Genomic DNA, 24322 nt, shown 5'->3' with positions numbered 1-24322 from the left:
GAAGGAGGACCACTTTGTAATCCCCACTGTAGGTATTCCAGATTACCATGTCACACACATGCTATTTGTGCTGGCTGATTTCACCCGATTTCTGGGACCGATCTGACGAACTTGGGTGAAAAATCGCATAGTGTATGGTGCCTTAAGTTTTTAAACGATTAGTCGTTCCGGTCGGTCGGAAACCGTTACATCATTTTTTTTAAATCGAGCCATGTACGGGCGCCGTAAGTCTGCCTGCTGATTTCACCATTCTGTGAAGGTGCCATTGTTTCTCTTCTCTTCCTTTACCATATTTTCCCATTCCCTCCTGTATAGCTCACGTCCACCTTTTGATCATGTCGACCCTTTTCATGTGTCGATGTATTGCCTCCCGACCAATAGTGGTCAACCTGTTCACTGTCAAACTAGACTCTGTCGACCTTACTTATATCTGATAGGTGTGTGATAATGTCACACCGTATATGGGTGTGGTACAGCTGTGAGTGACATCACTGGATGGCCTGTGGGTGTGGCACAGCACTGAGTGACATCACCGGCTTCGAATATGATGTCATCTGTGGACCAGACATAATGGCAATTATGACATCGGAAGGCATAACACTAAAATGACTCTACATATTTACCATTGCCAGACGCAATTAACAAATTCAAATGAGTTTACAGTCTCCTCAATGACTAATGATGCAATTACATCGTGTAGGATATTGCAATTAACAGGTATGAAGCCAGTCCCGCTTCCGCACACCCAGTCATTTTGCTGACGCGTAGAAAGTTGTTGGTAGCGATGCCCGTAAGCGCGGCAGGTGCGTCCTTTCATCTCCCATAAATGACCTACATACAGCGCTGGAATACTTCAGCATTTGTGTAACTTTACTTTGGCAAAGTCACTGAAAAAAAAGAATCCAGAGCAGCGAGTGCGGCGGGTGTGTGAGCGTAATGTGTTTCCTCGCATGGGTGGGGGCCGAGCGCCGTCCTCTCCTGGTCTCTACACCCCGTGTTTGAGCCTGAATTACCCAGACAGCGGAAATACTACTGAAGTGGATGGATCTAATCCTGGGAGATCCGCGGCTCGCGCGGGCAGAAACAAGGCCGTTTAGATGTCGGATTAAAGTATACAATGTAACAAGTACTGCGCGCGAGACTTTCTTCTACACAGCAGCGGTGGCATCGTCTTAGGTTTATTTATTTTGAAATAATTATTATTATGTTTATTTATATGGCGTCACAAGGGTTTCGCAGCGCCTGGCAATACATACATTAGCGAAAAACAAGGGAATTATGAATTAACAAGTACATGGCAATGCAGGACAAGTACAGTACATGGTACATATACAGATGGAGACCCTCTCTATCAATCTCAGCGCTCACCAGAACCTCCCCGCTGGCAAGCTCTGGGGGAGAGGGGCTCCATTAGACTGGGACGCACGTGCCTCTCACGCGCATACCAGCCCAGCCCGTGTCTGCTTCAGGGAAACGGGCATTGTTAGGAGGGTTTGGGGCGGCGGTGGGTACCGGCAATGGTGGCAGGGCTGGCGATGGAATCGGTAGACGGATGCAGCAGGGGACAGGACACTGATGTAGTTATCAGGGTGGCAGATAGATATTCTAAGAAAAGCACACGAGGAGAGAGGGCCCTGCTCCTGAGAGCTTACATTTATTCTTACATTTGTATCTCCTCGGCCACATTTTAAAATAAATATTAAAATCTGAGTTTTTCACATCATTTAAAAAAAAAACATTTTTGAACTTTTTCGTATTTGACCATCCATTACCATTAATGTGACCATGGAGCGGTCGGGGATGTCTGGTACGGCTGGAACGGCGTCTTCGCCTGGCTGCTCTCATCCCCTTTCTGTGCCGTTATGGAATTCTCATTTGGCCTCGATATTAAAAGCTTTGAACTCTTGAGAGGCCGCTCTGGAAACCGTGGAAGACAGCTAATAATTCCACATACCTAATCCATGTCTCACTGCAATGTCATCGGGAGCAGGGCGCACTGTGTAACCCAGAGAGCACGGAATTCCCATAACTGCAATTCCAGCCACAGAGAATTCCGGAACATCTGCTCCATTACTGACCTATTATCACATTTATCTCACTGGTATTTTCTGCTATTGATGTGGGTTCTGTATACAGTATTCCGTTACTCCAGGGATGACATTGGCCCTTATTCTGGTTGGTGCGGTAATATCCGCGTGCGTTCGGGCCGCCGATGTTTTGTGTCTGCGCATGTGCGAGCGGGGCGTACGGCCAAATCCCGCATGAAATGTGAACACTCCGAACAGGGGGTGGAGAGGGGCGTGAAGGGCTATTTGGGCTCATTACCATATGCATACGCCCCGCGTTTTATGGGAGTTCCCATGCAAACGCTGGGCGTACGTATGGTAATGCGGCCGTCACGCTCGTGTAGGGGGTGGACATATGACATCTCCGGATGTCAGCTGCCCGCCCAGTTCCCTGCTTTTGCACGGAAAAATGTCCATGTGGTCTGAGGTTGCGGGTGCTGGTGGAGCACTCGGTCCTGCATTCGATGGTCTGCGACCATCGAATGATGGGGGAGGTTCCCTGAGATGGAGGAGGCGTATTCCATGAAAAATACACGTGCGGTCCGTTCGGCCAGCTTCTTACCACGTACGGACGGAGTTGGCTATCCGTATGGAAGGCGGGGTTTCACACGCACGGTCCTGGCCGCATATTCGGATCCGGCAGCACCGATAAGAATAAGGGCCATTGTGAGACTCATTCAGTGTTTTTGGGTCCCACCTCTGTTTACGGTGCCTATTTTCAAAATCTCAACAAAAATGGGTGGCCATTGAAAAAAGATCGACACAAACAAATTGTCAACATGATAATGGTCGACATGAGTTTTTAATCTTTTTTACCCTTTTCATGCTTTAACATCCACCTGGACTGGGAACCAATAGGGAACAGTAAAGGGTGGCGAGCACAGCTGCACTAATTGGAGGTCCATGTTGACAGTTGTCGACAATGACACCAAAAACGTGAAAACAAATCATGTTGACTTTTCTATATGTCTATCTTTTACATGTCAGTTGTGCTTGTGTTGACCTTTTCTCAATGTCGACCTGTTGCATCTCGACATTTTTGTCAATTTCAACCTAGTGCATGTCGAATTTTCTGGCGTTGATATATTGGCCGTCGACCTAAAGCCCTGTAGACCTTTCTGTTCACATTCCTGCAGTGGGAGCCCGGAATGAACGATGGATGTGATCCCAGCAATACGAAGAGCCCACGAAGCCTCAAATGACTGTCGACCTTCCCATTGTCAACATAATATATGTGTCGACCTTCCGACCCTTAGCCTTCAGCTTATCATGGCACTGACAGGGTTAATGCCCTTCTGTGGTCAGCAGTAGAGACTCCGCCCCCGGCCGACGCAGATGAAAGGCCTTTAGTGCAGCGCTATCCGGTATATCCGACAATCCGGGATCTTATATTGATATGAACGTGAGGATCCGCAAATCTCCTGTCGTAATTTAGCCAACAAAGGAAGCGATGACTGCGTGACATCCGGGGCCACTGATAACCGAATGTTGGGGCTTTACATGGATCTTATTTATTGTATTTAATCCTTTCTTACACTTTACATGAGTTTGACATTTATCCTGAATCTCACGCAGGAAAGCTGCAAAGCTTCGCTATATATATATCCACGTACTGGAGCCGCTCGCTGGGATTTATAATAACGTACGTGATATTTTGGTCTGCTGTCAATAATGATTTTACAAATCCGCGGTCGCTTACTGAGAGGTCCTCTTTGTGGCGGGCGAATGACAGAGACCGTCGCCAGTTCTGCCTCGCCAATAGAACTTTGATAGAAGAATCTGCGTCCAGACCGTAGGGCTGGTTCTGTGTGGTAGAATACGTGCGCCAAGTCAGAGGCAAGCATATGTGGCAGAATTCGCTAGTGCATGCGGGTTAGGCTGTAGGTCCCTATAGACGCTTTCCCTTGACCACGAATGAATGGTAAAAATGTCTGGATAATATAGAAACACTTGGCCCGTTTACCCCATGACAGTGGACCGCCTTTGGGCATTAATCCCCAGCTCCCGGTGTCTACTAGTCCCCCAGTCAGGGTTGGAATGAGGCTTGTGGGACATCTATTTGTCAGTAAGACTGTGGTTATAAAGTATAATGTGTTGTGACAAGGAATCATATACACTGGATAAGATGAAGTCTTGGTTTTTATTTTGTGGCCGGTTAACAGCATACCAGGTAATCAGCATAAGCAAGCATGGTTATAGCATTGCAGCATACAGGTGTCACAGCATAGTACAAACTCTTCAGAAAGGTCCAGTGGTCCCTACTGTAGCCCACACCCCGGCCTATCACTTGGGCAGCTCTTCCACCATCAGGACAAAATAACCTTAAGTCCAACACGGATCACACCAGTTTCCCTGCTGCTGCTCTGAAATCTGGACCGGATCCAACACATTGTCTTCATGTGTGTTCTAGTCCTGGGAGCCCAACAGCAATAATTTGTCCCTGCTGTGGGGTCTACTATCTCTGGGAAGGATTTACTGACGGGGGGGGGGGGACCGTTGTTAGGAAACCAGTTGAATGGACTCATCAGATTCATTTATCTTCATAGTTATATTCGCATTGTCACACAGCGGCATTTTCCGATGATGTTTAGGAATATTCTCTGTAGCGGGATTTTCCTTTCTGTTGTGACAGATGTCAGTGCAGCTTAGCCAATATTTGTACAACTAACCCTCTCCTATTATTGCTGGTAAACAAACCCATATTTCATTCTCTTCTAAGCATTTGCAGAACCAGATTGTGTAAGAGTGCACCTGTCACCACGGATCAATGTTTTCCTGTACAGTGGTGGAAGTGTATCGCGTTCATGCCAAGTGCACCATCTACCCCAGGAGCGCTCCGCCGCTGAGACTCTCTCCTACTTCTGCTCCGGGCAGTTCACATTTCCTCTTACAGATGATTAACTGGATTGTTTCCATGTGTTGGTGGCGGGGGTCCTCTAAATGCCGATTTCACACAGCTGCCAGATCTGCACAGGCAAACACAGGGGGGGATTACAGGTGCCCACACTCAAATCCAGGCACAGTGATTGGCAAGAGAATCTGCTGAGCCGAGATCTCCATATACTGTACAAGTGCTTGCAATGACTCTGTGTAACTTACATACATTATATACACATATTCAAGGCCGCTGACAGGGGGCTGCTGCGGGTACAGCTGTACTGGGCCCCAGCCTCTGGAAGCGCCCGGGCAGCTATTTTTGCCCACTGCAACCCTCTGCTGTTCTGCTTGTTGCACAGCAGGATGCAGCCCATGATGAAGACGATGATAACAGAAGGATGGAATAAGCCTGAAGGCGTTTAATCCCCCAAGTTGTGGCCAATCAGGTCCACTTTGCAGTAACGTCAATAACTTTCTCTACAGTAGAACATAAAACGCGTTCCGGCCATAAACCAACTTGTGGGCTCATCTCTAATGTATTTATGTGGTTTAATGATGCCATCAATGAGTGGTTCCTAGAAGAACACAATGGTAATATCAAATATTTGCTAATGATCATTCCTGCCCTGATTTCCACATCTGTGGGGAGCCCATTACCCCCACAGTGAGGAACACATGAAGAAGGATCTCTGAAAGAGTGCGTTATTTAATATAAATATTTACTTAGTCGGATAAAAATTGATTAGTGATTATTTTATTTTTTTGTTTTAAACACACACACGCACGCATACAGCCCTCCCCCCTTACAAAGACACACACACGTGCCACACGGTCTTTAACCGCCCAGGCCCTAACATTGATAAAAGTTGTAAGCTTGCGAGCAGGGCCCTCCTACCTCTATGTCGGTCTGTTTTATCACTGTTTCCAATTGTAAGCGCAATGCAATCTGCTGCGCTATAAGAACCTGTAAATAAGTAAATAAAAGATGATTACATCAAGGTTTTAATTAAATGGCATTATTAGAGCCCATTTCTTCATTTTGAGCTTTACCTGATGAAGTCTTAGGACGAAACGCGTTGGGTATTGATTCGATTAAGCCATATCTGTGGCAACCAATGAAATTATCTGAAGTACCTCTGAAAAGACTCTGATGTATGACAAAGAAGCTGATTGTTCTGTACATTTGTTCTTTCAGATGTATTACGCCTTAACAAGAGATAAATCCAAGGGTGATAAGGAGAGATAACTGTCCAGCCAATCACCTGCTAACTGCCATGTTACAGCCTGTGTTTGAAAAAAGTCAGTAAGGAGCTGATTGGCTGGACGTTTATCTCTCCTTATCACCCTTGCATTTATCTCTTGTTAAGGCTTAATACATCTGCCCATATGTGACTTAAAATGTGTGTTTTTCAAAATAGTCTTTTTTATTGTCACATGGGTATAAAATATTCTTTTATACCCCCTTTAGGGGTTCTCTTTTACTGTCAAATGCATAAATAAGGGTGACAATAAATGGAAAATCCAATACTAAATATGTATTGTTGCTCCTTATTTACGTATTTTATATCAAAGGGGACACGTGAACCTGTATCGATTGTTTTATGTGTCTCGCTAACAATTAAGCTTCATACGGCCAATGCTGCAATCCGATGATATCAATAGTGTTCCAATGCATCATCTCCGGACGCAGCGCTCGGGTCTGTGATACTGTCATGGGTGTTATGTCCTCACACGCCTCTTGCGCATTAGCATATAAGCTGTGCGTCACTGTGCTTCCCCGCGGCGCGCAATACCGTACATCACTGAGTCAGGACCTGTGTGCTGCAAAATTGTTATCATAGCGTTTTGTGTCCTCTTTATACTCGGCGCTCAGTAATTTGTGGAACATGTGACAGTAATTATACAGCGGGACATATAAAAGTCTCATCTGGAGAAAATGTCTCAACACAAACACGACATAATAAGTGTCTTCGGGGACAGACGTTACCCCCCGGGGCTGATTGGCGTGAGCGGTGGATCTTCTTATCTGTGACTCTGTCATACAGAAGAATTAAATATACAGATCTTTGTGTTCCTCAGAGCCGCCGTCTCCAGCGAATGAGATTCAGGCCTTGCACTAATAGCTTGGGATTGTAAGCAGAGGAATTGTAAAGAGGCGACTGAATGTGAGGCCGGCCATGGGCTCCCGCTGTAATTGCTAACTGGCGTTTAAGTCTCTGTTTGATTATTCTCCAGAACCGGGTGACGGAACGGCTTCATAATTCTCCGTCTGTATTCTAGTTTAGGTGAAGTGCTTGTTTTGTTGGCAAATAGATTTGCAAATTGCTTAAATGTCGCATTCTATCAGAGGCCTGCAGCAAGGAGAAGAGCTGGTTCTCATTAATACGTTACATTGGATTTATAGTATTAATCTTTGCAGCACTCATGTTTATCCGATCTCCATCCTTTGGTACTACATCTCCCAGCAGTGTCCACATAAGTGAGCATTGTGAACAATTTATGTCGACATTTTGATTGTCAACCTTCCAATTGCCGACCTGTCGAATTTAGCCATGTCGACCTATTTCATTTGTCGACCTAAGCCCTATCGACCTTCGATAGTCGACCCAATGCATGTCGAGCTAAATTGGGTTGACCCAATGACCCTTACCCGGTCAAAATACCAACAAGCTTTGTCAGACAGTCAAAATACTGACATGTTCAAAATGCCGACATTCATTACTTCAGGCACACTATTGTAATCTAACTCTGTACACTATTGTAAGCTAACTCTATACACTATTGTAAGCTAACTCTATACACTATTGTAAGCTAACTCTATACACTATTGTAATCTAACTCTGTACGCTATTGTAAGCTAACTCTATACACTATTGTAAGCTAACTCTATACTCTATTGTAAGCTAACTCTATACACTATTGTAAGCAAACTCTATACACTATTGTAATCTAACTCTATACACTATTACATTCTAACTATATACACTATTGTAATCTAACTCTATACATTATTGTAATTAACTCTATACACGATTGTAATCTAACTATATACACTATTGTAATCTAACACTATACATTATTGTAATCTAACTCTATACACGATTGTAATCTAACTCTACACTATTGTAATCTAACTCTATACATTATTGTAATCTAACTCTATACACTATTACAATCTAACTCTGTACACTACTGTAATCTAACTTTATACACTACTGTAATCTAACTTTATACATTATTGTAATATAACTATACATTTTGGTAATCTAACTCTATATATTATTGTAATCTAACTGTATACACTATTGTAATCTAACTCTATACACTATTGTAATCTAACTCTGTACACTATTACAATCTAACTCTATCCACTACTGTAATCTAACTTTTTACATTATTGTAATATAACTCTATACATTTTTGTAATCAAACTGTATACACTATTGTAATCAAACTCTATAGACTATTGTAATCTAACTCTATACACTATTGTAATCTAACTCGATACGCTATTGTAATCTAACTATACATTATTGTAATCTAACTCTATACACTATTGTAATCTAACTCTATACATTATTGTAATCTAACTCTATACACTATTGTAATCTAACTATACGTAATCTAACTCTATACACTATTGTAATCTAACTCTATACACTATTGTAATCTAAATTCTATACATTATTGTAATCTAACTATATACACTATTGTAATCTAACGTTATACATTATTGTAATCTAACTCTATACACTATTATAATCTATAGCTATGCCCACTTGGATCATGAAGTAAGTTCAAGGGCAAAATGTAATAGGGGTCTATTTTTAAGACATGTGCGATTTTTGGTAAAAAAAAACAGCCGAAATCCCACGTTTTCCAAAAATCGCACATGTAATAGGGTGTGATTTGGGGTTAAAAAAATCACACTTTTTGCCGCGAAATAGCACATTTTGAAGTGGCAATTTTTAGTCACATTTCAATTCGCATCCAGATGTTTTCCCATTTTAAAGTAGCCAACTCGCAAATGTAATAGGGTGCGATTTTTGGTAAACGTTACCAAAAATCGTCAAAAAATTAGACCAGGTTCTGACAGGTGAATTTGACAGAACCATGCACAGATCATTGTGATCTGTGCATGGTTCTATCCAAAAAAAGGGTTAAATAAAAAAAAGGGAAAAAACTGTGTGGGGTCCCCCCTCCTGAGCATAACCAGTCCCTGGCTCAAACAGCCGGTCCTGGCTTCATAAAATCACGGGTCAAACGGAGTAGGGTTCCCCTCGAATTTATAAAACCAGCACCAGGCTCAAGGACCGGTCCTGGTACCCAAAATACGGGGAACAAAATGAGTAGGGGGTCCCCCGTATTTCAAGAACCAGCACCGGGCCCAACCAGCCATGAGGGTAATGCCACAGCCGGGGGTAGGCATTCATCCCGGTCAGCATGGGCAGGGGTCCTGGGGAAGTGGAGACCTCCCCAAAGAAGGGCCCCCCCCTCTCCAGAACTTACCTGCCCATGCTGAAGCCCAGGACTTTCCTTGATGCCCCTGGGCGATGGGCAGCGAGCTGATTAAAGTGTAAAATTAGAAAAAGCTATTGGGTCTTGCTGTGGAACTATGAGTCCCAGCAAGCCTGCACCGCATGCAGGGACTTGGAGAACCACAAGTCCCAGCATGCGGGACAATAAACACACAGAGCCCATTCATCCAATACTTACCTATGTTGTCACGAAGCATCGGTCCCCTAGTCCAGTAGTATCCATGTGGGTACCTGTGGATAGAAAACATACTCACATATGTCTTCAGGGCTTCTCCGGGACCCCTGCGCAGCTGTAGAGATGATCCGGTGTGTTTACTTCTCGGGGTCCGCCCCCCGACTGGGACTTAGGCCCGCCCACCAGCCAATCATGGTCCAGAATTTCCCGATGCCGGACCATGATTGGCTGGTGGGCGGGCCTAAGTCCCGGTCAGGGGGGGCGGAGCCCCAGAAGTAAACAGAAGACCGGATCGTGGTTAGAGCGGCGCAGGGGTCTGCGATGAAGGTGCCTAATCTGACTGCTGGGGTCCCCCTCAGAGACACACAGACACACGTACAGAGACACACAGACACACACACGTACAGATACACAGAGAGACGCGTGTACAGAGACACAAGCTGGATGTTAGTAAATCCCTACACAGACACAGGCAGCAGGAGGATATAATTAGATTTTAATTAAACTGAGACGCCACCGTATCATTGGCAGATAACGAGCATCATTTATTTGCTAATACAATAAGCCAATTACTGGAACCGGCTCCGACTCTGCCAATTTTTTTCAAGTTTTGCACCTGTAAGAATAATTTTTTTCACCCTGTGAAAGACAAAGCGTTTTCCCGTCCTGCTGCAAATCCCCATTGGAAGTAACTCTTTCATCGTTCTAATCAGACTTCAAAGACTCGCTACTTAACATTCCACCATCGCACTCCCCTCTGAGCACACCCAAAGGTCAGTTCTCTTCTCTGATTCCTCGTTTACCATTCAGCTGCCAATTAGCAGGTAGACCCTCTCTGCCGACGTACGGCATTGCCAGTTCCAGAAGCTCTCGCAGAACGCTCCAACTGGTGAATACTGGTGTAGGGAATGCGGCCAACTCCTGCATCTCGCAGATATACCTCAGAGGCCTGTACAATGTCCAGGCAAAACGCAAAAATCCTCAGTGGGTCGACATCATATGATCGACATACAGGGTTTGTATTAAAAGTAAAGAAACCTTTTTTTTTTTTTACCCGACTTACTTCGCAGCTCGCTTGCTCCAGGTGGGTTCGATGGAGGGGGAAGTCCGCTTCAACACGCACCGAGCATCAGTCGCCTACAAGCTTCCGTGTGGTTCGCATCGTGGTTTTAGTGGTCCCTAGGTTCGGTTGAAGCTTAAAAATGCAACATTCAATCGAACAGCGCTACGCCATTATATTCTGTGTGGGACTCGGAAAATGGGCTATGGAGACGTTGGCCATGATCCAGAAAGTGCTTTGCCGCCAGTTGGAATCTGCATCATAATGCACCAAGACACACCTGCTTCATAGTCAACGACTACCTGGCCCGGAACAGCATCACAACGCTTCCCCAGCCCCCCCTACAGTCCCGATCTGGCCCCGGAGGACTTTTTCCAGTTCCCCCGAGTGAAGTACACCGCCATGGCAGAGGTCAAAGCGGTTTTGAAGCGCTGCTTGAAGGAAGTTCCAGAGAAGGACAATGCTTTGCCAGCAGTGTGTCCACGCACAAGGGTCTTATTGTGAAGAATATTTCTTGTTTGTAGCAATATCTTTAGTGAATATTTTTTCCCGCTTTTGGCCTCATTACTTTTTATACAAACCCTGTACATATTGTGGACATGGTGAAATGGTCCACACATGCAATAGGTCAGTATGGCAGTGGTCAATACAGGAGCTTAAAAAAAAATGTGTTCATGTTTTTGGATCCACTTTAGTGTCCCCTATTCCGGGCAGTGTAGTAGGGGGTTAAGGGGCGTGGTCAAGCAGGCAGGTGGGCTTGTCATGGGTGTGGCTCCATGATCACATCATTGTAGCCCCACCCCTGGCTTTAATTTACCAAAACCCAGGCTCTGTATAGTGGGGGTGGGGCTTTGATGACACGTTACAATTTGAACCACTTTATCCGGTGCCCCTGAGGCCACCAACTCGTACTCTGCTATGGGTGGCCGAGTGGTGGGGGGTTGTGGGGGCCTCTGGGGAAAAAGGGGGACTTGCGCACCTTTCCAAAGGACCGGGAGGGCCACCCTGCCATTCCCGGAGGCTAGCCAAGTATGTGTAGGACATATGTTTTTCTACTTTACCATTCATGCACATCGGCGGGATGTGGTGTATTACTTGGGGCTTCTCGTGCTCAGGTGTCAACATGGACACCAAAAAAACGTGAAATCTTATGTTGACCTTTTCACGTGGCAACCTTTTTACTTGTGTCGGCTTACGAACGTGTATGCAATTGAGAATGAGCGCGCAATGGCTCCGAAGGCGTTTCTTCTCATTCCTGAGGTGTAGCGCCACTTGCTAACATTAGCCTAAAAAAACACAAATTAAATTATGGCGGTGATTCTGGTTGGTGTGCAAAAGCAAACTCCTTCTTTACGGACAAAACCATGCTGCACTGCAGGTGGGGCAGATGTAACAGGTGCAGAGAGAGTTTGGGTGAGTTATTTTGTTTCTTTGCAGGGTAAATACTGGCTGCTTTATTCTTACACCGCAATTTAGATTTCAGTTTGAAAACACTCCACCCAAATCTAACTCTCTCTACATGGGTGTGGTACGCCCCTCTGCACGCGCTACATCTGCCCCAGTGCAGTGCAGCATGGTTTTGTCCTAAACAAGGAGTTTCCTTTTGCAAACCAACCAGAATCACCGCCTATATTTGCGTACAACTGAATTAGGCCCTCAGCCGGCCTTGTTACCCTGCTATAATATTGTTTTGGAGGATTTTATGTAAATGGTCGTAGACTCTGGATTACGCTATGCCTGTTAGTGTGTCAGCGCCTTTGTGTTGAGCAGCAGATTGTTGTGTAGCTGCCGGGGAGGAATAACCGCACGTCCGCCAGCAGTGTGTTATATACAGGATACAGAAGTGAGGTATAAAGAGATTTATCCGGGAAAGTCGCTGGATTACCACTCAGTGTCGGCCCTATATGGAAAGGCCGCATTGCGTCACTTGCAGAGATCTGTGTCCTTACACATATACAGTAAGCAGTAGAAGGATTGTGTGTCGCAGTCACATCCCCACCGGCTTCCCAATGATGGCTGACCGTGTATTAAGCCGCCTGGTGAACTAAACGAATCGCCGCTCACACTCTGTACAGCTTGTTTTTTTTTCCCGTTTTTCGTTCCAGATGTCAACACAGTTGACATGCACACCATTTAAGTGCACCGCGTCCACTCGCATTGTTCGCTGCCCTTGCCATATTTCAGGCACGGAGCCTCGCTGCGCCCCGCACACCATTTTATTCTCCCGCCACGCCCTAGTGGATTGTAGGGCATGAAATACCGCCTGTCGGCACATGCCGGCTCAAAAAAAACATGAAATATGTAGACCTTTTTACTGTTGACCTTCCCATTATCGACCTAATGCGCGTGACATCCTTCCAACCCTGTCGATCTTACTCATGTCTACCTATTCAGGTGTTGACCTAAACACTGTCGACCTTCAGTGGTCGACCCGATGTACAGTATGTCGACCTTAAATTTACAAATGTGTCTAAAAAATGAAACAAGGTGTTGTTGCCCATAGCAACCAATAGGATTCTGTCAATCTCTTTTCTTTTGCATCCTAGAAAATGATAAACGGGATGTATTGGTTGCTATGGGACCAGGATGACTTGGCGAGTGCATGATATAATAATAATGGATATGAAATTCCTGTTTCAGGCAACGTCTCCAGAAACTGCACGAGCGAGGGCTGGTCCCAGATGTTCCCAGCGTCCTACATGTCCGCCTGCGGGTTCTCCAACAACGACACGCCGACAGAACAGGTACTGCACACTGCGTCAGCACATACAAGATGGCCTCCGCTTACTGCCGCCACGCTGCTTGTCTTATCCGGGGTTTGTGTTTAATGTCACTAATAAAGGAGGGATTGGGAGCATTAGTTCCACGTCTGCAGATATCGCTTCTAAATCCGGTTAGTCCGCGATTTCCATGTCGGCAGCTGCAGGGAATATTAATATGTATGCCGACGTAGCGGGAGGCGCTGGGGAGGTGGCACTGAGCAATCGCATAGGTCTCCTGCAGCCCTGATCTTCCTGTAACAATGGGTCAGACTCAGGCCGCTTAGTAAGCTGCAATGGACAAAAGCATGCTGCACTGCAGGTGGGGCAGATGTAACAGGTGCAGAGAGAGTTAGATTTGGGAGAGTTGTTTTGTCTCTGTGCCGGGTAAATACTGACTGTGTTATTCTTAGGGAGCCATACACCTACAGATAACCCCAAGGGGTTAATCCCACCTGCCAATTTGCTGTCGGGCAAATGGGCCAGGATCATGGCTGTCTCGAGGGATCGACAGCCGTGATCCTGCATTGAATACCCCCATAGACGCAACTGTATTCCACTCATAAACAGGCCCCATAATATCACCAGGAGAGGCTCCCCTATTTTGGGCTTACACTGTTACACCCCATTCTATTCTACTGAGATACTTGATGTTGTTATTAATGGGCGAATGAGACAGATTACCTCTCGGTGACGCATCTGTACACACTTTGGGATTTGCTGGTGAGTGAAGGGCCATTAATCCTACAGATCGTAGCCCTGCGCCTCCTGCACCCGATGCCATAATGACTGGTGTTGGGTGAGTCACCAGCTGAGTGGTACTGGATGGGGTAACGACGTAAAGGTCTCGGAGTGTAGTATTGGACGTATCTGTGACAATGACTGGCCTGCTGACGTTCTCTACCCCAAGACAACACTCCAGAGTACTTGTAGGAAGAGCAGGTTGTTAGATCCGTCTCTCACGCAGCACTTATCGCTGCGGGTTTATTTATAGTCCTCACGTGCAACAAAGCGCGAACTGCAGTACTACAAGTACCAGCATATACATGGCTGCAGAAATCCCTTTTTAACCATTTATGTCACCTACGTACCAGGAGATCCCTCTTTATTCTAGCTATAATATAAAAAAAAAAAAAAAAAAACACTTTAGCGTCAAAAACATTCCGTTGTGGTAATGCGTAACGAATAGCAGAGCCTGTGACCCTAACCTGCCCTGGCAGCCGTTCCGTCAGCCGGTAATATAACTGCATCACTACCGAACATAGGGGTGACTAGTACTGAGAGTTACATATCACTTGCCAGGCCAGTCCGCAGTCTGCAGCAGATTGTTGCCCCTCCCAGTGCGCCAGGTCCCAGGTGACCCGGATGAGCTTAGCATCTTTCTCGCTCAAAATGTGCCACATTAATAAACTGTGTGCAGGCAGCATGCTGGATTGCTGGCTCACAGTGGTCAGTCTGATGTGTGACATGTGCACACCTGTGTGAGTCTCTATACAAAGATCTCCCATGCTGCAGCCGCAACTCTCTGCGACAATTTCCGTTGCGCCTTGTACCCCCATTTACTGCTTTGTTTTTGTATTTCATGTTCTCTCTCCTTGTTGTTCATTGGGAATTCTGCTATAATCCAGTGATAACATAAACCACGGAAGTGCCCCTTGGCCAATCACAGGGGGTTTTCCGCAGCTGGTCATGTAGTGCGCTGGCGCGTTGGGGGACTGTCCGACTTACAGGAATTAATGTGGGGTTTGTGTGCTACGGGCAAATGAATAATTCTGAGCATTCTGTCTTGTTCCCAGGCGTTCTTCGGAATGATAAAGACGGGATACACCATTGGCCACAGTTTGTCTCTAATCTCGCTCACCGCAGCCATGATCATCCTCTGCTTATTCAGGTGAGTCCTCTACTGCTATATGGGGGAAGTCCTCTACCGCTATATGGGGGAAGACCTCTACCGCTATATGGGGGAAGTCCTCTACCGCTGTATGGGGGGAAGTCCTCTACCGCTGTATGGGGGAAGACCTCTACCTCTATATGGGGGGAAGTCCTCTACCGCTATATGGGGGAAGTCCTCTACCTCTATATGGGGGAAGTCCTCTACCGCTGTATGGGGGAAGTCCTCTACCGCTATATGGGGGAAGTCCTCTACCGCTATATGGGGGAAGTCCTCTACCGCTATATGGGGGAAGTCCTCTACCGCTGTATGGGGGAAGTCCTCTACCGCTATATGGGGGAAGTCCTCTACCGCTATATGGGGGAAGTCCTCTACCGCTATATGGGGGAAGACCTCTACTGCTATATGGGGGAAGTCCTCTACCTCTATATGGGGGAAGTCCTCTACCGCTATATGGGGGAAGTCCTCTACCGCTATATGGAGGAAGACCTCTACCGCTATATATGGGGGATAATAATGGTCCATCTAACAATTAAATTTTTGTTAATTGATTTATTTCAGTGTTTTATGTGGAAATACAGTGTAATGGTTTGCAATCGATATGGTGACAGTTGTACGTCGACACCATATGATTGACATGCACAAAGTTGTCATAGACAAAAGGTCAACATAAGCAAAAGAACCACATGATGCATGTCTGCATTTCATGTGTCGAATATTTCCATTATTTATGTCAACACTTTTTTATGTCAACCTTGTGCATTTCAACCATTTGCTGTTGACCTACTGGCAAAAGCTTCGAAAGCTTCTCTGCTACCTTCTGTGTTAGTGCTTGTGTGAGAAGGAGATATAGTTTCACTCCCTACCAGCAGATGGCAGTGTTTCGGAGACTCAGTTGACATATATATATGATAGGTGGTAATGCAGCTTTGCTATGAAGACCTTAATTACTAGTCCACGCCAACTGCAGAAAGTCATTTTATCTGTGATCAGTGAGATAATCACACGAATCTCATGCACTTATCACCGAGGGCTCTAACGGTTCCAATCAGAAAATAATGAGCGCGCGCTGGAGAACATAACTGTCGCTATAGCTTTCTATAAATGCTGAGGCTATGAAACGCGTTTGTTCATCGACCGGTCAACTTTAACTAATCCCCCAAATGGCCGCGTCGCGTGCATCCGATGAATGCGTCCGATGAGAAAATCCGCCGCCTCCCAGCTGTCTGTATCTCTCCTCGCAGCTTGGTACATACGGAATCCAGTCTATTTATATAACATCTGGTTTTTATGGGTATGGGATTGGCAGGCAGTAAGTTACGGGACATGCGTAGTGCGCGTCAGACTGATCCACCACACAGGTCTGGAACAAACGGTCATCTCCCAGAATCCGCACTTTTACGTCTTTATCCAAAAGAGATTTATGGTTGGCCTAAAGTGTAACTTTGCTTTATGTTTCCAAAGCCTCTGATGAAACGTACTATATATATATATATATATATATATATATATATATATATATATATATATATAAGTAGCAATACCAGTCACAGACACGGAAGATGCCACACCAGGTACCCTGTAGGATGATTCTAGCAATACACCGGCAGATGGCCGAGGGACCACAACATACCCAGAACGCAGACGTAACCCTTACAGGTCACTGCGTGAAGAATGGGGAATAGAAAACTGTCCATTCCGTCACCCGCATCCCCCCATCCCTAAATCCCCCCGGCTAATGTCTTTTGGCTTCTCCATCTGGCAAACCTCTCTTTTGTTGCAAAAATGAGGGTGAATTTGTGCCCTTTGAGCGCCATCGTTGCTTTGAGAGATCCTGAAAATATCCGCTAAAAATGCCGGCGCCGCCCACAGCGACTGTTCTTGCAGTATATGAAGTACACATACGGCCAAGTTCATTCATTGAAGTTTAGTTAAATACTGCACCCAAAAAGAGAACCGTCCGTGTCAGAGGTACTGCCATTCTTAGCGGATATTTTGGGGATCTCTCACAGCAGCGCTGGCACTCAAAGATCAAAAATAACGTGGGGCGCTTGGGTGAGACAAGAATGAATAACAAATTTATTTAAAAACACATATACACAACATTACATACATATATGCACTCTAAAATACTACAGTGTCAATTGGACACTAATTATAACCTCTTTTGTTGTTTAGAGGCCGGCATTCCTCTAACGCGGTGGCTGCAGGGTGACAAGATAAACCCCGCTGGTCCCTAGCGCCAAAGACTACCTTTTTGTTTTCGCTGGCACTCACAGGTTTTAATGAGAGGGTTTGTTTGGCAATTTTCACACCTATTTTGACAAATTCCCTTGGCACTCAAAGGGTTAACAGATTGGGGTGGGGGGGGGGGGCACTTGAAACGGCGGCAGCTTGCCCATAACTGGTCAGCGATGCATATTTATGTCCTCTTTGTGATAAGGGGAGGAGAGGGTACCCCATACCAAGAGTCACTCTGAACAGCACATTTTACACTGTGTGTTCGTTTCAAACAACACTGTAAAAAAGATTTATATACATCATGGTTTAAGGCTGAAGTGTGGGGGGTTCAGAATTCTAGCGCACAAAATAAATGTTCGGTCTCCTGCTTTCCTGCTTTGAAGTAATGTCCCTTTAATCTTCTATTTGTAACCATATTCTCCATAAAAACCCAGCAACAACCTAGAACATTCCAAGTATTCCTGAGTGCACACGAGGAGATATACAGCCGACCCCCCCCCCCCCCGGGGTCTGTATTCCCTCACTAGGATATATATTGCCTTTGACATTGGATTATTGCTCTACAATTGTTCTCTGAGGAATTGAGCTTGGCTTTAATTATTTTGTAGATATGAATCATGTTTTGAAACAAGGACACATCCATTCAGCCAACAACGCTGCAATGGCCAATATTTACTAGTATTTACAGCTTAGCTCCATTACATTGTGTCTTTTCGTAGTCTCCAAAAACATTGAATTTGTTAATGCGTAACCAAATATGGAGCGAGCTTTGGCTCCAACCCCGGACGCCGAATTATGGCAAGGTGCATTGTGCAACAGGATATTTTGTTAGAGGGCATAAAATGGATCAGGTAGCCCAGTTCTTCTCTTGGCACAGTAAAATCTCTTCCCACCTCTAGATGAAATTAGTCATTGGCTTATTCACGCCTTCAACTGGATTTGTTTTATTGATGCACTTTATTTTAGCGGAGACTTGTGTGTTCCTGTATTTGTTATGCTGTACTATGACACAGGGCTGCTGTCCAAATTGCTGTAATTTAGAGATCTGCCGAGCTGCATCCAGCAGCGGTAGAAATAAATTCTGCTTAGCAAAATACACAGCTGACAGATCCAGAAAGAAAGATACAGAGTCCTGGGTAATACGCCAAACATCTCATGTTACATAGTATACGTCTAGTATAGTATAGTATCTATATTCCTGTTTAGGAATTAGTTCAGTATTACGGGTGCTTATTTACTAAGGAGGGTGGTGCCTCTCTATCTTACATGTCTCTGAGTAGCAACAGAGCTTGTATGATTACTATGCTGCTAGTCTCCTTGGAAAGAGAAATGCCCTGATCAGACCACAGGATGGTAACTTCATGCCCTGATATGACAGCTCTGTAGCCGGTGTGCGGGATGATGCAGCAGGGTTAGGTGTGACAGCTCTGTAGCTGGTCTATAGGATGATGCAGCAGGGTTAGGTGTGACAGCTCTGTACTTATGTATTATCTGGGCTCCCATGTTAAATGCACCCCATTTTTTCATACCCCTACTATACAACTACGCATGGAGTTGATTTTATATAGTGTGGCGAGCGGACGCGGTCTCATATGAAAAATGGGAGCCCAGATATTACATAAGTACCGACAGCTCTGTAGCTGGTCTGCGGGATGATGCAGCAGGGTTTGGTGTGACAGCTCTGTAGCCGGTCTGTAGGATGATGCAGCAGGGTTTGGTGTGACAGCTCTGTAGCCAGTGTGCAAGATGATGCAGGAGGGTTTGGTGTGACAGCTCTGTAGCCGGTGTGCGGGATGATGCAGGAGGGTTTGGTGTGACAGCTCTGTAGCCAGTCTGTAGGATAATGCAGCAGGGATTGGTGTGACAGCTCTGTAGTCGGTGTGCAGGATGATGCAGGAGGGTGAGGTGTGACAGCTCTGTAGCCAGTCTGTAGGATGATGCAGCAGGGATTGGTGTGACAGCTCTGTAGCCGGTGTGCTGGATGATGCAGCAGGGTGAGGTGTGACAGCTCTGTAGTCGGTGTGCAGGATGATGCAGGAGGGTTTGGTGTGACAGCTCTGTAGCCAGTCTGTAGGATGATGCAGCAGGGATTGGTGTGACAGCTCTGTAGCTGGTCTGCGGGATGGTGCAGCAGGGTTAGGTGTGACAGCTCTGTAGCAGGTTCTGCGGGATGATGCAGCAGGGTTAGGTGTGACAGCTCTGTAGCCGGTCTTTAGGATGATGCAGCAGGGTTAGGTGTGACAGCTCTGTAGTCGGTGTGCGGGATGATGCAGCAGGGTTAGGTGTGACAGCTCTGTAGCTGGTCTGTGGGATGATGCAGCAGGGATTGGTGTGACAGCTCTGTAGCCGGTCTTTAGGATGATGCAGCAGGGTTAGGTGTGACAGCTCTGTAGCTGGTCTGTGGGATGATGCAGCAGGGATTGGTGTGACAGCTCTGTAGCCGGTCTTTAGGATGATGCAGCAGGGTTAGGTGTGACAGCTCTGTAGTCGGTGTGCGGGATGATGCAGTAGGGTTAGGTGTGACAGCTCTGTAGCTGGTCTGTGGGATGATGCAGCAGGGATTGGTGTGACAGCTCTGTAGCCAGTCTGTAGGATGATGCAGCAGGGTTTGGTGTGACAGCTCTGTAGCCAGTGTGCAGGATGATGCAGGAGGGTTTGGTGTGACAGCTCTGTAGCCAGAGTGCTGGATGATGCAGCAGGGATTGGTGTGACAGCTCTGTAGCCAGTCTGTAGGATGATGCAGCAGGGATTGGTGTGACAGCTCTGTAGCAGGTTCTGCAGGATGATGCAGCAGGGTTAGGTGTGACAGCTCTGTAGCTGGTCTGCGGGATGGTGCAGCAGGGTTAGGTGTGACAGCTCTGTAGCTGGTCTGCAGAATGATGCAGCAGGGATTGGTGTGGCAGCTCTGTAGCAGGTCTGCGGGATGATGCAGCAGGGTTAGGTGTGACAGCTCTGTAGCTGGTCTGCAGAATGATGCAGCAGGGATTGGTGTGACAGCTCTGTAGAAGGTCTGCAGGATGATGCAGCAGGGATTGGTGTGACAGATCTGTAGCTGGTCTGCGGGATGGTGCAGCAGGGTTAGGTGTGACAGCTCTGTAGCTGGTCTGCGGGATGATGCAGCAGGGTTAGGTGTGACAGCTCTGTAGCAGGTCTGTGGGATGATTCAGCAGGGATTGGTGTGACAGCTCTGTAACTGGTCTGCGGGATGATGCAGCAGGGTTAGGTGTGACAGCTCTGTAGCTGGTCTGCGGGATGGTGCAGCAGGGTTAGTAGCTGGTCTGCGGGATGGTGCAGCAGGGTTAGGTGTGACAGCTCTGTAGCTGGTCTGTGGGATGATGCAGCAGGGATTGGTGTGACAGCTCTGTAGCCGGTCTTTAGGATGATGCAGCAGGGTTAGGTGTGACAGCTCTGTAGTCGGTGTGCGGGATGATGCAGCAGGGTTAGGTGTGACAGCTCTGTAGCTGGTCTGTGGGATGATGCAGCAGGGATTGGTGTGACAGCTCTGTAGCCAGTCTGTAGGATGATGCAGCAGGGTTTGGTGTGACAGCTCTGTAGCCAGTGTGCAGAATGATGCAGGAGGGTTTGGTGTGACAGCTCTGTAGCCGGAGTGCTGGATGATGCAGCAGGGATTGGTGTGACAGCTCTGTAGCCAGTCTGTAGGATGATGCAGCAGGGTTTGGTGTGACAGCTCTGTAGCCGGTGTGCGGGATGATGCAGCCGGGATTGGTGTGACAGCTCTGTAGCCGGTGTGCGGGATGATGCAGCAGGGTTAGGTGTGACAGCTCTGTAGCCGGTGTGCGGGATGATGCAGCAGGGTTAGTTGTGACAGCTCTGTAGCCGGTGTGCGGGATGATGCAGCAGGGATTGGTGTGACAGCTCTGTAGCCGGTGTACAGGATGATGCGCCGGCCGTGAGCATCTCTCAGTGCAGCAGAGGACTCATTAGCAGCAGGATAAGCCACTGGTCAGTAAATACAGCCATGTGTATTGTAACTAGCAGCAGATGATTATAAAGCAATGCATCTGCCGCGCTTTATCGTAAGCGTATAAACAATTCAGTGTGATAGACACGCCGCCTGGTTCTGACCTTGGTCATCAATTGCAATTATGGCGGTGTCTCCAAGACGAAACACGGGAACAAGCGTCACTCTACAGATGCACCTGTGTCTCTTATGTAATGATTATCCGGCCAATGGCAGCCGTAAGTGACTGAGTGGGTTCTGCGGTTAATTCTCATTATAGTCAAGCTGCAGATAAGAGGATTATGGTAGTGACCCTCGGGCACCTCTGGCACCGACTAATGGGCATTTTGAAGTAATGAACATCTTGCTTTTACCCTCAGCGCACTCAGGCGGCCATCCTAAACCTCTTCGTGTCCGCTAATGGATTAATGCGCTGTTGTAGGACTTACACATAAATAGGGGGTCGGTTCTGTTACAGAGCTCATTTTTCCGGTGTAACCGTCCCTCACCCCGCCCCACATGCAGAGACCAGCGCTCCGTGACAGGTGTCTAGCGATATAGAGATCACCTCGCCACTTCCTGACACTTATCCTGAAGCCTCTTTATCTTTGGGCTCTGACACAATCTCCGCCACCTGAATGCAGGGCTCAGAGGGGACGGCGTCAGGGGAGAAGGCGCTTCTGCAGTTTAGAGATAAATCAGAGTGCATTATGGGTTCAGCCGGAGGAATGGCACCTCTCTTCTGTTTCCCAGACTGTCATTACCCTATCTGATTAGAGGAAGGTAAAAATAGGCCAATAAATCTTTTTAGGCTCCACGTACAGTAAGTGCGAGCCTGCTAGTATAATACTGTGCAAAATAAGCACTAGTACACTGTATACGTAAGTAAATGTACAATGATTTCACGTTGGGGTTCGTGAGAGGTCCCAGATTCAAAATCCAGCCGTCCCTCCACCCCGCCCCTAACTTTATCTCTCTACAAGGCTTACTTCATCTCTGTCCACTTCATCTCTCAAGAAGGCTTAGTACATAGACCACAAAGTGCCAGCTGAGCAATGGCTGAGCTGTGCCAATAATGTGGAGATGCATCTTCTACAGACACCCGCAGAAGCGGATTGGCCAATGTGCCCATCTTCGCCAGCTGACCTCTTTAGAAGGTTTGACACAACTCCCCCTGTATTCATTGGATGATTGGGACATCTGGACTGACTGAGTAACGTTCTCTCATCCCTCTGCCTGTCTTAGGAAGCTGCACTGTACCAGGAATTACATCCACATGCATCTCTTCATGTCCTTCATCATGCGGGCTGTCGCTGTGTTTGTCAAGGACATCGTCCTCTTTGAGAGCGAACCGTCAGACCACTGCTCCGAGGGCACGGTAAGTGACGCCATTTTTGTTCTATTCCAGTAATTGTGATTTGTGAAGACCAGGGGTAGTGGTAAATGTCTCTCGGCGGCTCTCTGAGGGGTATAGGTGCAGAACTCGGCATGGCTGCTTCCACTCTGAGTAACAGTTACGGTTTTACCTCATGGTTATTATAAGGATATGCAAGCGCCTAATCCTTCTGTGGCTGCTTCCACTCTGAGTAACAGTTGCGGTTTTACCTCATGGTTATTATAAGGATATGCAAGCGCATGGGGCGAGATGTATCAAATGGAAAATGCGGTAAAACCCCGGTTTTACCGCATTTTCCAATGTATCAAAAATGATACCGCACTGAAGGGTATCGCCATCTTTGGGTGGCGATACCCTATAGAAGCCTATGGGCTTCTTTTCGCCGCCCGCCGACGCAAACCCGCCGCCTCGCCGACCCCCCCTCTGGCTTACCTTCCTGAAGGGTCCTCCTGGACCCTGGAAGGTAAGCCCTGCCTCCCCCGAGTGAAGCAGCCGGACATCCTTCCGGCTGCAGGGGGGAGGAGGAAGCGCCGGGGACAGCATGCATAGCTGTCCCCGGCATGAGGGGAGAACCAGGCGGCAGGGAGGTGACGGAGACCCCCCCGCACACCAGTGTACAGGTATCGCGGGGGCCTCCGTCACCGCACCGCGATGCCAGCCGCATATGTTAGTACATATGCGGCAGCATCGCGGTGGGGGGGCGGGGAAGGGCGGCGATGTATTTTAATACATCCCACCCCTAATCCTTCTGTGTGCGTACAGCTGATGTGCACCCTGGGTGCTGGCTCTGCGTACAGCTGATGTGCACCCTGGGTGCTGGCTCTGCGTACAGCTGATGCGCACCCTGGGTGCTGGCTCTGCGTACAGCTGATGCGCACCCTGGGTGCTGGCTCTGCGTACAGCTGATGTGCACCCTGGGTGCTGGCTCTGCGTACAGCTGATGTGCACCCTGGGTGCTGGCTCTGCGTACAGCTGATGGGCACCCTGGGTGCTGGCTCTGCGTACAGCTGATGTGCACACTGGGTGCTGGCTCTGCGCACAGCTGATGTGCACACTGGGTGCTGGCTCTGCGTACAGCTGATGTGCACACTGGGTGCTGGCTCTGCGTACAGCTGATGTGCACACTGGGTGCTGGCTCTGCGTACAGCTGATGTGCACCCTGGGTGCTGGCTCTGCGTACAACTGATGTGCACCCTGGGTGCTGGCTCTGCGTACAGCTGATGTGCGCCCTGGGTGCTGGCTCTGCGTACAGCTGATGTGCGCCCTGGGTGCTGGCTCTGCGTACAGCTGATGTGCGCCCTGGGTGCTGGCTCTGCGCGCAGCTGATGCCCACCCTGGGTGCTGGCTCTGCGTACAGC

At 47.3% G+C, this 24322-nt stretch overlaps 1 protein-coding gene across 1 annotated transcript in view; it reads left to right on the top strand.

The window, feature by feature from the left end:
• The window catches only part of VIPR1 (vasoactive intestinal peptide receptor 1), a 182186-nt gene that overhangs the window by 101513 nt on the left and 56351 nt on the right, over positions 1–24322 (top strand). The window contains exons 4-6 of the mRNA XM_083186663.1: positions 13357–13460; positions 15272–15366; positions 22814–22946. Coding sequence (XP_083042789.1) covers positions 13357–13460; positions 15272–15366; positions 22814–22946 — 332 coding nt within the window. The remainder of the gene's footprint in view (positions 1–13356; positions 13461–15271; positions 15367–22813; positions 22947–24322) is intronic.

The sequence above is a fragment of the Crinia signifera genome, chromosome 5 (genome assembly GCF_055691185.1).
Source record: "Crinia signifera chromosome 5, ASM5569118v1, whole genome shotgun sequence".
Taxonomy (NCBI): domain Eukaryota; kingdom Metazoa; phylum Chordata; class Amphibia; order Anura; family Myobatrachidae; genus Crinia; species Crinia signifera.
Note: the sequence above shows the minus strand (reverse complement) of the source record. Positions and strands in the feature narration are given on the sequence as shown.